Below are 15,043 nucleotides of genomic sequence, written 5' to 3' on the forward strand. Positions count from 1 at the left end.
CTTCCTCCGAATGGTGGGGCTCCTTCTGGGACTCATTTTTCAGCTCTGGAGTTTCATGCCTTAGACCGGCTCACTTTACTTCACGACTGACTATAGCTATTAAAATAATGTAATTAAAACCTTAGTATATACGTCTGCAATAGTGCACTGTTCTCTACAGCCTTGTAATTCATTGTATTTTTCTAGAGCTTTCATGTTTTATTTTTTATTTAAATTTTTTAACTGGCCTTTTCAGTGCCATATTTTGCTTTCAATTATCCATTTTTTGTCTATTTTTTGCTCGCATATCTCCAACAACTGACCTTTTTTCTTTTTTTCCTGAGCAAGGTGCCGCTGTCGGGGAGTCAACAGATAATTGCCAATTAACTTCAGAAATGGAAAATAAGCAACAATTGTGATTCCTTATAAGGAAATAAGGAACAGAATAAGGGATGGTCAAAATATCTGTACTGTACCAAAATGTATGTCTGCCTGCTGTTAAAAAGTTCTCAAAAATAATCACATTTGTTTTGCTACACCTATGCGCAATTATTCTAAAAATAGTTTTAATATAATACAAAAAAATTCATCAGCCTGAGTAAATTGTACCATTATAGAATTGTGACTGCACAAGTGGTGTAGTAATTTAGTAGGTGATAATACTGTGAATTTACATACATACAAATGGAATTGAAATTTAAAAGCATAACAACTAAAGGTATATGAAACGTCAGTCAATAAAGCATTTTTTTAAACAATGGCACTTAAATTTTTTAACTAAAATATTATTGCAACCATAGCCTATGAATGAATGAAAATGCATATTTTTCAATTAAATCTTCGAGAGTGTGGGCTGCTTTTGGTGCTTGGATTTGTACTTCAATATAATGAGGTCCAAGTTTAAGAATACACTAGAAGTTAATTTTTTTTAATGTATTTATTTTCCTCTATTTAACATTCACATACAATACTGAAATATGTCTTCCCTCAGGCAGATTGAATGTTTTCCTGCCTTGCTGGTTGTTGGGCTCATGATCAAACCGATTTGGCAGAATTAAAACGCAAACGGTGAAGTGAATTGCCATTAGCGCGAGTCCCGCTTGGTCTTAAAGCCTTCCTCGAATGGCTACGTTCACAAATAAAACAATGATTTGCGCAAAAATAATGATTATAATTATAAAGATAATGATAATAATTATCAATTGAAAATTTGTTATTTATATGGTCTGGTGGTCATATGGCGTATTCCTGCGAATACGGGACAAACTGTGTTTGTCCCGCTTCTTTGATGCCTTAAATACAGGCATCAATATTTCAACCCCAGTGGCATGACAAGACCGTCCCTAGTGGCCAAATAAACAGACAGGCCCACTGGGAATTCTCCTGGTGCTCCCGATTAGCCAATCCGGGCCTGGCTTCCGGCCTCAGATGGCTCTGCTCTACTCGTCCTGCCATTCTGACTCCTGCGCCTGCGCTCCTTCCACCCTTGATTCTGCATAGACCACCAGCCATTCGGTCTCACCGGGCTCCCTCAGGCAGTGGGCTCCACCTGGGTCAGACTTCGCCATGCCTCTGCTGTGGACTTGAGGGCCATCTGCTGGCCCTCCCCCCCTATGGCTACATTATATTTACATTACATTTAGTCATTTAGCAGACACTTTTATCCAAAGCGACTTACAAAGGAGGACAATGGAAGCAATCAAAATCAACAAAAGAGCAATGATATACAAGTGCTGTAACAAGCCTCAGTTAGCTTAACACAGTACACGTAGCAAGGGTTTTTAAAATTATATAATAAATAAAAATAAAACAGATAGAATAGAGCAAGCTAGTGTTAGAGGTCTTTTTTTATTTTGTTAATTGTATAAGAAATTAAAAGAAAACAGATAGAATAAAAAATATTAGAAAGCTAGTGTTAGTTTTTTTTTAAGAAAACAAGCAGTTAGTAAATGAATGGAGTGCAAGTCTAAAAGTTTTAATTTTTTTTAAAGAATAGAATTAGAATAGAGAGTGCTAAAGTTAGAGGGTCAAATAAAGATGGAAGAGATGTGTTTTTAAGGTTAAGGTTAAGGTACACTTTATTGTCCCTGAGGGAAATTTGTCTTAGGCTCAGAATTACAAACACCACATCACATACAACACATAGTAGTAAAAGAGTTATATATATATATATATATATATATATATACACAACACAATAACACATACCATTAAAAAAAAAAAGTAATCAATAAATAAATAACCTTACCTAATGTTATTTAATAACTTAATTGCAGAAGGAATAAATGAATTATTGTACAGATTCAATCTACATCTTGGAATTCTTAATCTCCTACCTGATGGCAGCATCACAAACTCACAGTTCAAAATGTTTTAGCATTTTTCTTAAAGATGGCTAAGGACTCAGCTGCTCGGATTGAGTTGGGCAGGTCATTCCACCAGGAGGGAACATTTAATTTAAAAGTCCATAAAAGTGATTTTGTGCCTCTTTGGGATGGCACAATCAAGCGACGTTCACTTGCAGAACACAAGCTTCTAGAGTGCACATAAGTCTGAAATAATGAATTTAGGTAAAGGGGTGCAGAGCCAGTGGTGGTTTTGTAGGCAAACATTAATGCCTTGAATTTTATGCGAGCAGCTACTGGTAGCCAGTGCAAATTGATAAACAGAGGTGTGATGTGCATTCTTTTTGGCTCATTAAAAATTAGTTCTGGATTAATTGCCACCCCCTAGATGATTTTTTCCCCCCTCCAACGCAGGGGCCGAGGGGAGGCCTGACGGGGGCGGCCAGAGGCGTTGGCTAAGACCTGGGACACCCAGAGGCCCAGAACAACGACAAAGCTGCCCTCTCATTTAGCATTTTTTGTTCCAATCTGGGGGTCGGCCACAGGGTGGCTGGTGGCAGGCTCCTGTTCACAGCCCACCTTTGCAAGGCGCGTCAAATAGGTTGAGGGTGTGCGTCCACATGCACATACCTAAACATCCCCTGATAGCCTATATGACCATCAACTTCTTATTGGTTCTCTGGCGATCTAAGCACTGTCTCCAGGGCCCTGCCCACAGACTACGGACAGCCTGTTCATCCCCTTGACTGCCTGTATGACCACAAACTGCCTATTTGTCCCCATAACAGTGGGAAATGACCACAAATGGCCTATTTGACCGCAGATAATTCAAGGACAACAACCATGAACTGCCTATTTGTTCCCCTAGCAGCCTATATGACCACAAACAGTCAAGGTGTCACTTGACCACCTGTAACTTATTTGACAGGACCTACAAAGGCTTTCCCTGGACAATGGATTTATGAGTCATATTTTATTCATTAAAATATGTACAGTACTCAGTGAACATGGCATAACAGGTTAACACACATTACAGCTCATCAGTATTCATAATTAGCTTAAAAATGTTTGTCCATGGAAAGCCTAAGTTACAGGTGTCACTTGAGCAACTGTAATTTATTTGATGGGACCTACACAGGCTTTCTGTGGACATTGGATTAATAAGTCATATTTTGTGATTGTAATAATTTTATTATGTAAAACATTCAGTACAGTACACAGGAAACCGTATACTGCCTCCCAGGTTAATGTACAAAACCCATTAACATTAAGTCTTGTTTGGTACCCAAAACTGTATTAACTTCTATCAGCCAAGAAGTTGACTGAGTAAAGCCAGAGAAGAGCAGAAGCAGGAGACAAAGAGATGATTGTAAAAAAGGAGCTTATTGATCAGAACAAATTCAACAAGCAGTGTTTTACCAAACTGATTCACAACATCCCATAAACATTGAGTTTCCATAAACATTCCCTTATCTCTTATTTATACATACAGACAAAGTTCATGAAACCCCACAATCATAAGATTAAACAATAATGAAAATGCATAAGCAATAAAAATAAGAAATATCAAATATGAAACCATACTAAAATAATAAGTCAATAAATTTATAAATCATAAAATAATTAAAATGATATAAATGATAAATAATAAAAATAATCAAATTATAAATTATTTAAATGGCTACTGATTATTTATGATTATATGAATAAATTATTATAAATTTATAAAAACAAGAAAAATAAAAACATAACACAAATGTATTATTGCTCTCTTGATGCAACACAAACAATTTGCATTTGAGGATCCTCAGATCCTTCACCATGTTCACTAGGTCAGAAAACAGGGAATTCAACATATTCTTATCCATACTATACTATACTATACTACTATCTATACTAATAATACTTATTAACTGTATTTTCTAAAACTAAGGAATAAACATTATTTTTCACTGAAAGCTCATTGAAAACACCCACTCCAAAAAATGGAGATAAAATCACAGCAGATTTCCAGGAAAGGAAGAACGATCTGAAATCTATTCTGTAAAATTCCTTTGTGGATATATTCTAAAAATGATTTTTTAACAGTTCTTTTGAACCTTTGGGACAACAGAGTGTGTCAAAAAGAATGTGAAAGAAACCTCAGCATCACTAAAGCTGTAGCGCTGAGAATCCCCATCATGCTTAAAAACTCTGTAAAAGAATGTTATTACACTCATTGTCAAATAATTTACTATAAAAAACTACTGCACTGTCTTTTTTGTTCATTTTATGAGATCCTTGAATTAGAGTAGCAATTTTGTAATGACCCAAACATTTGAATGGTACTGTAAATATAATAATTGTCCTCATTATAAACAGAAAGTAATAATCAACTTTAATATTCAGTTTAGGGGTGGGGGGAGGGGTGTCTGGATAATGGGTAAGGGTGCGCTGGCCCAAAAAAGGTTTAGAAACCACTGCTATAGTTGATATATTCATCATGTATATGAAGAATCAATGTATTGGACAACAGTGAATCTCTCATGTTTGCTGCAGTCTCAGTCTTGCTCAGTCACCAACTTCACCAGAAAATAATACTTTTACTTTACTTTTAGTCATTTAGCAGACGCTTTTATCCAAAGCGACTTACAAATAAGAAAAAGTAATTAAAACTAAAAGCTAAAACGCTATAAATACTATATATATACACACACATTTAATAAAATAAAATAAATAAAATAAAAATGACAAATGCATACAACAACATTTCAAAACTTGATTTACTGCTTCTCACAAAGAGTATTTCTTTACACTGTTTTGCTGGCGCTTGAACACACTTTCCTGTTTATCCCAACAAATGGCCAAGCAAAGCGCACGACACTGACAAGGTACGCGATACAGTAATACAAATCATGTTACATCACTATAACATGATTTTTTATTATTTTCTGGTGAAGTTGGTGAGGCTAGTACTATTAAAGTACAGAAATCAGTATGCAAAGAGATAAATCGTATTCCATTCAGAGTATTTTAGTATTTTAGACAACTTTGTCATCTAGACAGTCATCTAGATTGTCTCAGTCTAGTCATGAAAAAAAAACACTGAAATTAGCAAGTTGCAGAAAGTCACTCCCTGCAGAAAAACCTGTTTCTGAAGTATGTCATCAGGAGGATATATAACCCCTCCAGTTCATATAAGAAGGAACTGCCGAGCTGCAGTGCGTATCGTCTCTCTGTCTGTGTTCATATACAGTGAAATGGCAGAAGCCAGTATCTCGTGGGCTGAGGATCAGTTCAGCTGTTCAGTGTGTCTGGATCTCCTGAAGGAGCCAGTGACGATTCCCTGTGGACACAGTTACTGTAAGGGATGCATCACAGACTGCTGGAATCAGGAAGATCAGAGGGGGATCTACAGATGTCCTCAGTGCAGACAGACCTTCACTCCAAGACCAGTTTTAAGCAAAAATGTGGTATTTGCTGAAATGGTGGAGAAACTGAAGAATACAAGACTCCAATCTGCTCCTGTTCCTCCTCCTGTTCCTGCTCGTCGTCGTCATCATCACACTGGACCTGGAGATGTTCAGTGTGACTCCTGCACTGGAATCAAACAGAAAGCAGTGAAATCCTGTCTGGAGTGTCGAAGCTCTTACTGTCAAAATCATCTTGAACAGCATGAGAGTCTCTTCAGAAGTAAAGGACACAATCTGATGGACGCCACTGGACAACTGCAGGAGATGATCTGCCCTCGACATAATAAAATGCTGGAAATTTACTGCTGGACTGATAAAAAGTGTATCTGTATGCTGTGTTTGGTGGATGAACACAAAAATCATGACACGGAATCAACTGCAGCAGCAAGGCAAGAGATACAGGTACTGCTCCATACTGGATCTCATGACAGTCAAGGTCATTTCTCTCCTCATTTGGCATATGATTTTTCTCTCAATCAGGAAAACAGATGTAATTAACTGTGTTTTAAGTTGTATTACTGAATATATTAATAAGAAATATTTCTTGAGCAGCAAATCAGCATATTAGAATGATTTCTGAAGATCTGAAGATCAGATTTCATCACAGAAATAAATTACATTTGACCAAATGCCTTAGTGAATACATGAGACTTTTAAAAACATTCAGAAATCTCACTCACCCCATCGTATCAATGGTAGTGCAGATTTAATCATACTTTTGTTTTCTGCAGGGAAATATGAAAGAGGAACAGAGAGAAAACCAGAAAAACATCCAGCAGAGAGAGAAAGATCTTCAGGAGCTGAGAGAGGCCATGGAGTCTCATAAGGTGTGTTTGGAGAAGAAGATAACTTCTTTTATATGCAATGCTAAAGACTACATTTGCTAACCTTTGCCATAGTAAATACACATTATGGTTATGAAAATACCAGAGACTGCATAACTGTACAATGAGAGAGGAGACAGCACTCAAACATCATCAGTTCACATAATTTCATGATAAATTAATAGAAATGCTTATTCTTTTTGAAGGAATGGGACAAAAACATGAAAATATATCAATATATATATATTTTTTTAATGTAGCTGCCTTTGGACTTAATGGACCCTCATTGAGTTGTTTTGTGCATTCGATCACAGATAAATTGAGTAGCCACAACTGAACAAGTATGCATGTTCTCTTTTTATGTGAAATAACGATAAATACTAATTTGATAAATGCACACAAATTACAAACACAAATGAATAAATGATTGTTATTGTAACATTTATACATTATACATACATTAGTCAAATATCGATGTTGGAGTCTTAAGTCTATGTAAAAACCAAACGTCCGGTTCTGTCATATTCGTTTTCTGATCTAGGTAGTTTTATCAGCTTCCCCTGGTTGTGTGACATTCTTCTATGGAGACAGGTTAAGGTTGGGTCGAGGTCCAAGGCTATTGGTCCTGCCCCGCATTGTTGCCAAATTAGGCAACGTTTACAATGTTGACACGAGTTGTGAAATGATCTCGTCCCCACCCCCTAGAATGCATTTTGATGGAGGGGAAAACCACAGGGGGAAAAATGCAACTGGGCTAGTTTTGTCCTATTTTTGAATAGCAAACGGGCTGTTTTTTGTTTTTCTTTCTTTTTACACAGACCCGGCAACCCTGCCGCCCGGCCCATTATTAGCCCTGGCTCGAACTGGCCCAACAGTGGAAAAGCAGCTACTGTGACTCACTGACTGACTGTAATGTCAAGTCAAGTTACCTTGATTTATATTGTGCTTTATGCAATACAGATTGTTTCAAAGCAGTTTACAGTGATAAACAAGATGCAAACAGAGATCAATTCTGCAGTAAAACAGATTTTTTTCTATATGATACATAGTGTCATGTAGAGAAAACAGTGATGTCATCATCCAGCTCAGTTTAGTTTTCATCTAATAGTATCAGTATAGTTAATTTGGTAATATTGCCAAATTTTAAGTGTCCCCAACTAAGCTAGGTAAAGGTGAGAGTGTCAAGGTACCCAAACTCAATCGGGGACAGAAATGGAGAAAAAAACCTTGGGAGAAACCAGTCTCAGTCGGGCGGCCAGTTCTCCTCTGACCAGACAAATTAATATAGTGTGGTTTAACCCTTAATCAGCCCTTGGGGTCCAGCTGACCCCATTTGAATTTTCCTTAATTTTTTTAAAGTGTTCCCTTCATCTCAGGGGCATGAAATTCTGTGACTTGTTGTCTGATGTCTTTTGAATTGTCTGCTTATGCAAATTATGTCACATAAATTTGCAGAAATGTCCCTCTCTCCCTCTGTGTGTGGTGTGTGTTATGTCTACCCCTTCACATTGTTGTGCATTTATGTTTTGTGCATTTTATTTGCCAAAATCTAAAAAATGCCCTGGACACCTATGTCACACCGGTGTGTGTGTGTGTGTGTGTGTGTGTGTGTGTACGGTCTGTACAGTAGAAAAACCATTACGCCTATGGGATGTCCCCACTTTTAACAAAAACAAACCTGTGTGAGTGAGTGAGTGAATGAGTGAACATGCTTGTTCCATGTTGCATTTGTGCTCTCGTACCAGTCCTTCATTTATGAGTGGAAATGTTCATATTTATGCCAGATTTGCTGATTTTATATGCCAATTTCTATAAAAATACTCTCTATTGCAGTCACACACATGCGTGTGTTTGTGTGTGTGTGCATGAGATAGAATGTTTGTTCCAATTTGCATTTGTGCTCTAGATCCAGGCCTTTATAAAAATGTAAAACATTCCAGATTTATACTGGGTTTACTACTTTTTTTGACAAATGAAACTAAAAAAACAACAACCTTTTTTCACTTTTCCCATTAATTTTCAAAGTGGGGTCAATCTGACCCCAAGGACCTTGAACGGTAATTTTTTATTTATTTTTTTTGCACACGTTTAGAACAACCAAATCAAGTCCAGATTTTTTGTTTGTGTTTAGATAGATTATTTAGGAAAAGAACAAATTATAACCTTTGACAAAAATATAGATTTTTAATACATTTTAGAATATTTAAATATATATTCACAAAATATATATCATAAAGTTGCCAGGAGAAGTTGAACCATGAAGAAAAATGGACTTGAAACTGAACTGAAAAATGAATGAGTCCCTATGGACCTCTGCTGGATATATGTGGTCATTGCACTTTCTTTCTTTAACTGTAATTCCTAAAGTTTTTCTTCTAACCTGCAGATGGCAGTATTCTATCCCTAACACATGGGCCAATATCTAGAAACCTGTTATATTTAATTTAGGTCATCATTTAAGTGATTTTTTCATTAAAAAATTAGTTTTTCATAAGCCAATTTATGGCATAGTTGAGTAATTGTGCAGTAAATAGTGTGTCTATGTGTGTCTAACAGCGCTTTGCACAGACAGCAGTGGAGGACAGTGAGAGGATCTTCACTGAACTCATCCGCTCCATTGAGAAACGTCGCTCTGAGGTGACACAGCGGATCAGAGATCAGGAAAGAGCTGCAGAGAGTCGAGCTGAAAAACAACTGGAGCGACTGGAGCAGAGGATAGATAATATGAAGAGAACAGACACTGAGCTGAAGCAGCTTTTTGAAACACAGGATCATATTCAATTCTTTCAGGTAACAAAAATATTTTCATACACAGAAATGAGGACTTCAACAGACTTATCTATTGACAGAGAGCTTATATTTTTGTATTTGTCTCTGTAGTTTTTGCAGTCTATCTCTTTCTTTGACATTGTCGCTCCTCATCTGTCTTTTGACGATGTAGAGAAGTCAATCTCTCAACTCAGAGACAAACTGCTGCATTTCTCCAGAGAAACTATTGAAAATATGTACAGAAAAGGTAAATAATAATTCATTATCGGAAATGAGTTCAGCATTATTCATCAAATATACAAATAGTTGTAGTTAAATTTCTTTTCAAATAGTTGTAGTTAAATTTCTTTCAAATATTTGTAGTTACATTTCTTTGTGAGAAGTAACTGCAGATGTCTTTTGTTGTCCGTAGAGCAAAAAGGAGGCCAAGTGCAATCATTTTTAAACAGTTTTGATTGAATATTTGTTGATGGAGATGAATGGGCAGGTTTTGAATCTACTGCAAATTGAAATGAATGCAACACAAGTAAAGTTATATCATGAATAGGCAAAAGTGGGTTTTCTTTAACCTACAGGAAGAATAATTGACGGTAACACATCATTATGTTCATACACACTCAGAAAAAAAGACAAAAGCTGTCACTGGGGCAGTAACTTTTCAAAAGGTATACCTTTCTACCTTATTTACCCCTAAGGGGTGCATATTAGTACTTTAAATGTACTTATTACTTTTTGAAGGCGTACTGCCCCAGATACCATACTATGTTACCTATTAAATAATTAGTTTATACCATTTTTGCACACGTTTAACATAGATGTGTTGCAGTCCTAAATGAAATTCTACTTCATATGTTGAAATGGAGTGAAGTTTCATTGAAGATTTTACTATTCAGGGAGACACATTTTTTAAAAAAATTAAAGAAAAGGAAAATTAAACTTTATTATTATAAACAATAATATACCTTGCAAATGTGCTATATTAGTTAAAGATCATGAACAATTCTGTGTTTATCTCCATCAGATTCTCGTCTGTTGACTGTAGATCTGAACTCAATCCATAATAAGCTCAATCTTTCGGAGGGAAACACGAGGATCACTGTCACTGACACACATCAGTGTTATCCCGATCATCCAGACAGATTTAATATTTGGATGGAGGCGTTGTGTAGAGAGAGTGTGACTGGATGCTGCTACTGGGAGGTGGAGTGGAGCTCTGATATAGATATTGCAGTAACGTATAAGAGCATCAGCAGGAAGGGAAATGGTCCTGAATGTGTAGCTGGGTTTAATAATCAGTCCTGGAGTTTGTACTGCTCTGCGGACTGTTGCGCATTCTGTCACAATAAAATTGAGACCGTCCTTCCTGTAACCAGTGTCTCCAATAGAATAGGAGTGTATGTAAATCACAGTACAGGAATTTTGTCCTTCTACAGCGTCTCAAACACAATGAGTCTCATCCACAGAGTCCAGACCACATTCACTCAGCCACTCTATGCTGTGTTTGGATTTAATAGACACTCAACGGTGAAACTGTGTCACCTAATGTATTAAATTATACAGAAATTATTTTGTCATATCACATGACGAATCAGTAATAGTAAGATGTCTATATGGGGCTTATTTTCTAATCAGAAACACCACTTTTAATAAATGTTTAATAATCACAGATACATTAAATTTGTAAAACGTCTCATCAGATGAGTATAATAACAGCTGTAGTGGGAGAGCTGATCCTTTTTTTTTAAGTGCCCCTATAATGCCATTTCAAATATTGCCTTTCATGCAGTGTGTAGTGTAGCTGTATGTGAATGTAAATGATCTTCAAAGTTGTAAAGCCAAAAGTGCACAATAAATAAAGTTACTGTCTCCCAAAAGAAAGAATCGACTCTGAACAACCTAAACGAGTCATCAGTAATTCGGAATTCCCCTTGTACAGACGTTCCTCTCGTTGATAGCAGAGGAGCGGATCCAGCGAGAGCTTGATGGGGCGACGCAGAATGAAAAAGTTTTTTAGGAGTCGCGGCAGTAGAGGCGGCGCAACTATAACGACATGTGAATAATCCCGCCCACTCTAAAGCGGTACTAAACTGCAGTGGAAACGCAAACCGAGCCGAACCGAGCCGAGTCGTACCACGCAGTGGAAAAGCGCCATAAGAAAACTGCACTTGAACCAGAGAGGCACTCTTTTCCCCCCTCCTTCTCTCCGTTTCCAGGGGCAGAGCCTCTTTTCACATCCCTCTCGAACATCCAATAACAGTTCGCAACACAAAAATTGTGCAACACTAACATTAAGCACATTGTTATCTATAACACAACAACATTTTGAACATGCTACAATACTGTATGTTGTGCTTGTTGTTTTGGTTGGGGGAGTGGTTAGCATGCAGGATTGGCATGTTGTTAGAACTTGTCAGTTTAAGTTCAAATCCCGGGTGAAGCATGTATATAATTATAATAAATATTTTAAAAGTTGTTTTTATTGTTCTGTTCTTGTAATGTGTTGTAACATCTCTCTGACAACCGAATGAACTCTTTGTGAATGTTGTTTTGGTCATCAAAAAATCAATAAAAGACATCAAGCCACAAAGGCTGGCATTTTTTTTAAAGATTTTTATTTAAATATATTAATTGTTCTGCTGCATTAACTCCACTTTTATAATTTGCGGGAGTTAGGTTAAGGTATGTGCGATTGTGTGGTTTGTTCCTGACCCTGTCGATGATCAAAAGCAGATTCAGGTCTAGAAACACTTGTGAAACGCCCCGATGCTTTGATTCGCCTTAGTCACGTGACATGGGTGTTTCGAATCAAACTTCGGATCTGAGCGTATTAGGGTGCTTTCACACCTGGCCTGTTGTTTCGGAACCTGGCGCGTTTCCCCCCTTAGCTCGGTTCGTTTGGGCATATGTGAACACGGCAATCGCGCCCGGATCCGCGCCAAAACAATCGGTCCGAGATCGCCTGAACGAGGTGGTCTCGGCTCGATTGAAAACGAACTCTGGAGCGGTTCGGTTGTAGTGAGAAAGCAATCCGATCTAACGGACCAACGAACCAGGCTATATCACAATAATAATTTTAATCCCTGTTTCGGAACAAAGCAATCGATCTACAGGTAGTGTTTAGTTTAGTCCCATTTCAAATATTTTTTTTACCTTCAACAGTATCTTATCAGTCTAACTAGATTTAGCCACATACACAGAGAAAATACTGAAAGCCAACACAATTGACAATGCTCCTTATATTTGCTCTAATCTAAGTATTGCTTTTTAACAAACTATTTACAGTGTGCAGCCTAACGCAGGCGGTGACTTGAAATAAAGTGAGCACTTTTTTCACATTTAGTCTAGAAACACAGCCTAAGTCTGAGGATCTGCTGGCTTCCTGAAGTGTACAGAGATTTATCCAAACATAATTACAAACCATACAACAACAACAAAAATCATACAAACTAACAAAACATTATCCTTGGCCAAAATAAATGATGAGAGCTGAAGGATTTTCTGCAGCATTTCGAATCAGAGGAACAAATAACTTACAGAGAAGATTTACACGCCATATTACAAACCATACCAACCTCTGAAAGTGAAATATCCTATTCAAACTGTGGGATATTCGTGGAAAACGACTAATAAAACTGATCAACTAAAGTTAATAAAATATTAAAGTCAACTAGAATATTTATACAAAAACAGAACGCACTACTTTTAAGAGATTCCTAACCTACACTCAGCAAAATACTTGAGAATGGTTTAGAGTAACATGTACACAAGTTCACAAAGCTCTGGTTTTATATGGGGTCACAATCTGACAGACTGAAAGTGACAATATTAAGTAAAAATGTTTTTAAAACATCTGTATCTGAATATTAGCACACGTTACTGTGTCCAAACTCCTCATATCGCGCGGGTCAATCACAAATGGTCCGGCGCTGTAAATTAAACTGCTGACTGGAAGCCCACGAGGCTATAAATACAAATATTCATAAATTCAGTTTCGGCTGATTTGAATTGTGTTGTTCCGTTACTCCACACGTCCGCGCTCGCTCAGAAACGGAAGCGTCTTCAGTGAGAGTTTGAGCAGCTCTGGCGCCTCCTGCTGGACACTCGCCGCATTTCTAACTTTAACTTCTCATTTACACTTTATTATTTCAGCTGCACTGTATTTACACCGAATACAGAAACTAGTGAAATAGCCTACGCTCTTGTCTAGATGAAATAAAAATAAAAATTTCTGAATACCGGTAGTTTCACCCTGTACTAATAAATTATTTGCATGAACAGTGAAAGTAGCCTATGAAGAGATAACGAGACAGATTTCTTCAAGTCATGTATTTATTATTGTTTTTACATTGCATATAATTTCAAAGCAGTTTTAGTGATCAGTGGGTATCAATTGTCAGAAATTATGTTTTAATGACTATTAACGTAGCGCTCTAGATAGAGACCTAATGCCTTTTTTTTTTTTTTTACAATTTTCAACCCAAGTTAGTAACTCAATGTGTTTCATATCTATCTGAAATAATACAAAGTTGGGTTTTCCTTTAGCCCAGTTCTGTTTTTGTATATGGTATTTTGTCCATAAAGATGAACAAATCTCACGACTGAAGAGAAAAAAAAAAACTTTCTCTAATAAAATGAAGAGAGAAAAAAAAGTATATTTTTCAGAAAAATAAACTTTCATGCATATACAGAGGAGGCCTTCCAAGTTGATCCAAAACAGTACATTCATTTTAATTAATGTTTTAGATTCATAATGTTTTTTATTTAATATTTTGTATTTTTAGGGGGTTTTATGGTACTACATTTTATTTATGGAACCGTTAAGGCCCATTCACACCAAGGACAATTACAATTTAGATAACGATAAAGATACAGTTGTAAAAATCAAGGTATATGGTCACATGAGTACACATTACACTCAATATCCAAGGCATTCACATGAGGATGTATCTTCAATAGCAACAAATTCCTACTGAAGCAAAAAAAAAAAAAAAAGCACTCCTGATTTTTCCTGAGTTTACACAAATCTCCTGATTTGACCTTACTTTTTTGGTGACCACATTGATATATGACAAAGATATTCTGACAAGACCCATTTACACCAGGAAATATATATATATATATATATATAAAATTTTAATTGCCACAACTATGACTGATTTCTCTATTACTGAACAATAAAAGCAATAAAGAGGTCAAGCATTTAAAGCAGCATATTATTTAACTGCAGCAACCACTTAGAATAAACAGAATGTTAACATCCCTTTTTGTGGATGCTAAAATACTTGGCATTAGTTATTGTTCTTGGAGTGAAAGAGTGGGGCTTCAGGATAGGATAGAGAAGCTAGGTGCTAATGTATAGGAATACACTTACCCCTAACATAGATCTGGGTCAGGATCCAGGAGTTTCTCATTGAATGAGAAACGCCTCAGTCTCATTGAATCAACAAGTGCTGATCTAATTCATTTGATTATTTCTTAATTTAGTTACAAATAACAAGAATGAATCATTTAACAGAAGTAAACTCGTTATATTCATATTAATCAGACATATTTGTATTTTGCAAATCAAGCAAGTGGCTAGTTGACTTTTTTGAGTGTAAGGGTCGGAAACAAGTTATTCTAAATTAGATTCCTTGGATTATGGATGGACTCAAAACTAACTTTTGCATCACAT

At 36.5% G+C, this 15,043-nt stretch overlaps 1 protein-coding gene across 1 annotated transcript; it reads left to right on the plus strand.

The window, feature by feature from the left end:
- Window positions 1-5,563: 5,563 nt before the first annotated feature.
- Window positions 5,564-9,616, plus strand: LOC107707813 (E3 ubiquitin/ISG15 ligase TRIM25-like; the record flags this gene model as incomplete). Its single annotated transcript, XM_016511906.1, has 4 exons — window positions 5,564-6,178; window positions 6,523-6,603; window positions 9,157-9,390; window positions 9,481-9,616. Coding segments are annotated over exons 1-4 (1,066 nt in total), but the record flags the coding sequence as incomplete, so codon positions are not given.
- Window positions 9,617-15,043: the final 5,427 nt, after the last annotated feature.

Source organism: Sinocyclocheilus rhinocerous, unplaced genomic scaffold, assembly GCF_001515625.1.
Source record: "Sinocyclocheilus rhinocerous isolate Xijiao unplaced genomic scaffold, SAMN03320098_v1.1 scaffold8472, whole genome shotgun sequence".
NCBI classification, from domain to species: domain Eukaryota; kingdom Metazoa; phylum Chordata; class Actinopteri; order Cypriniformes; family Cyprinidae; genus Sinocyclocheilus; species Sinocyclocheilus rhinocerous.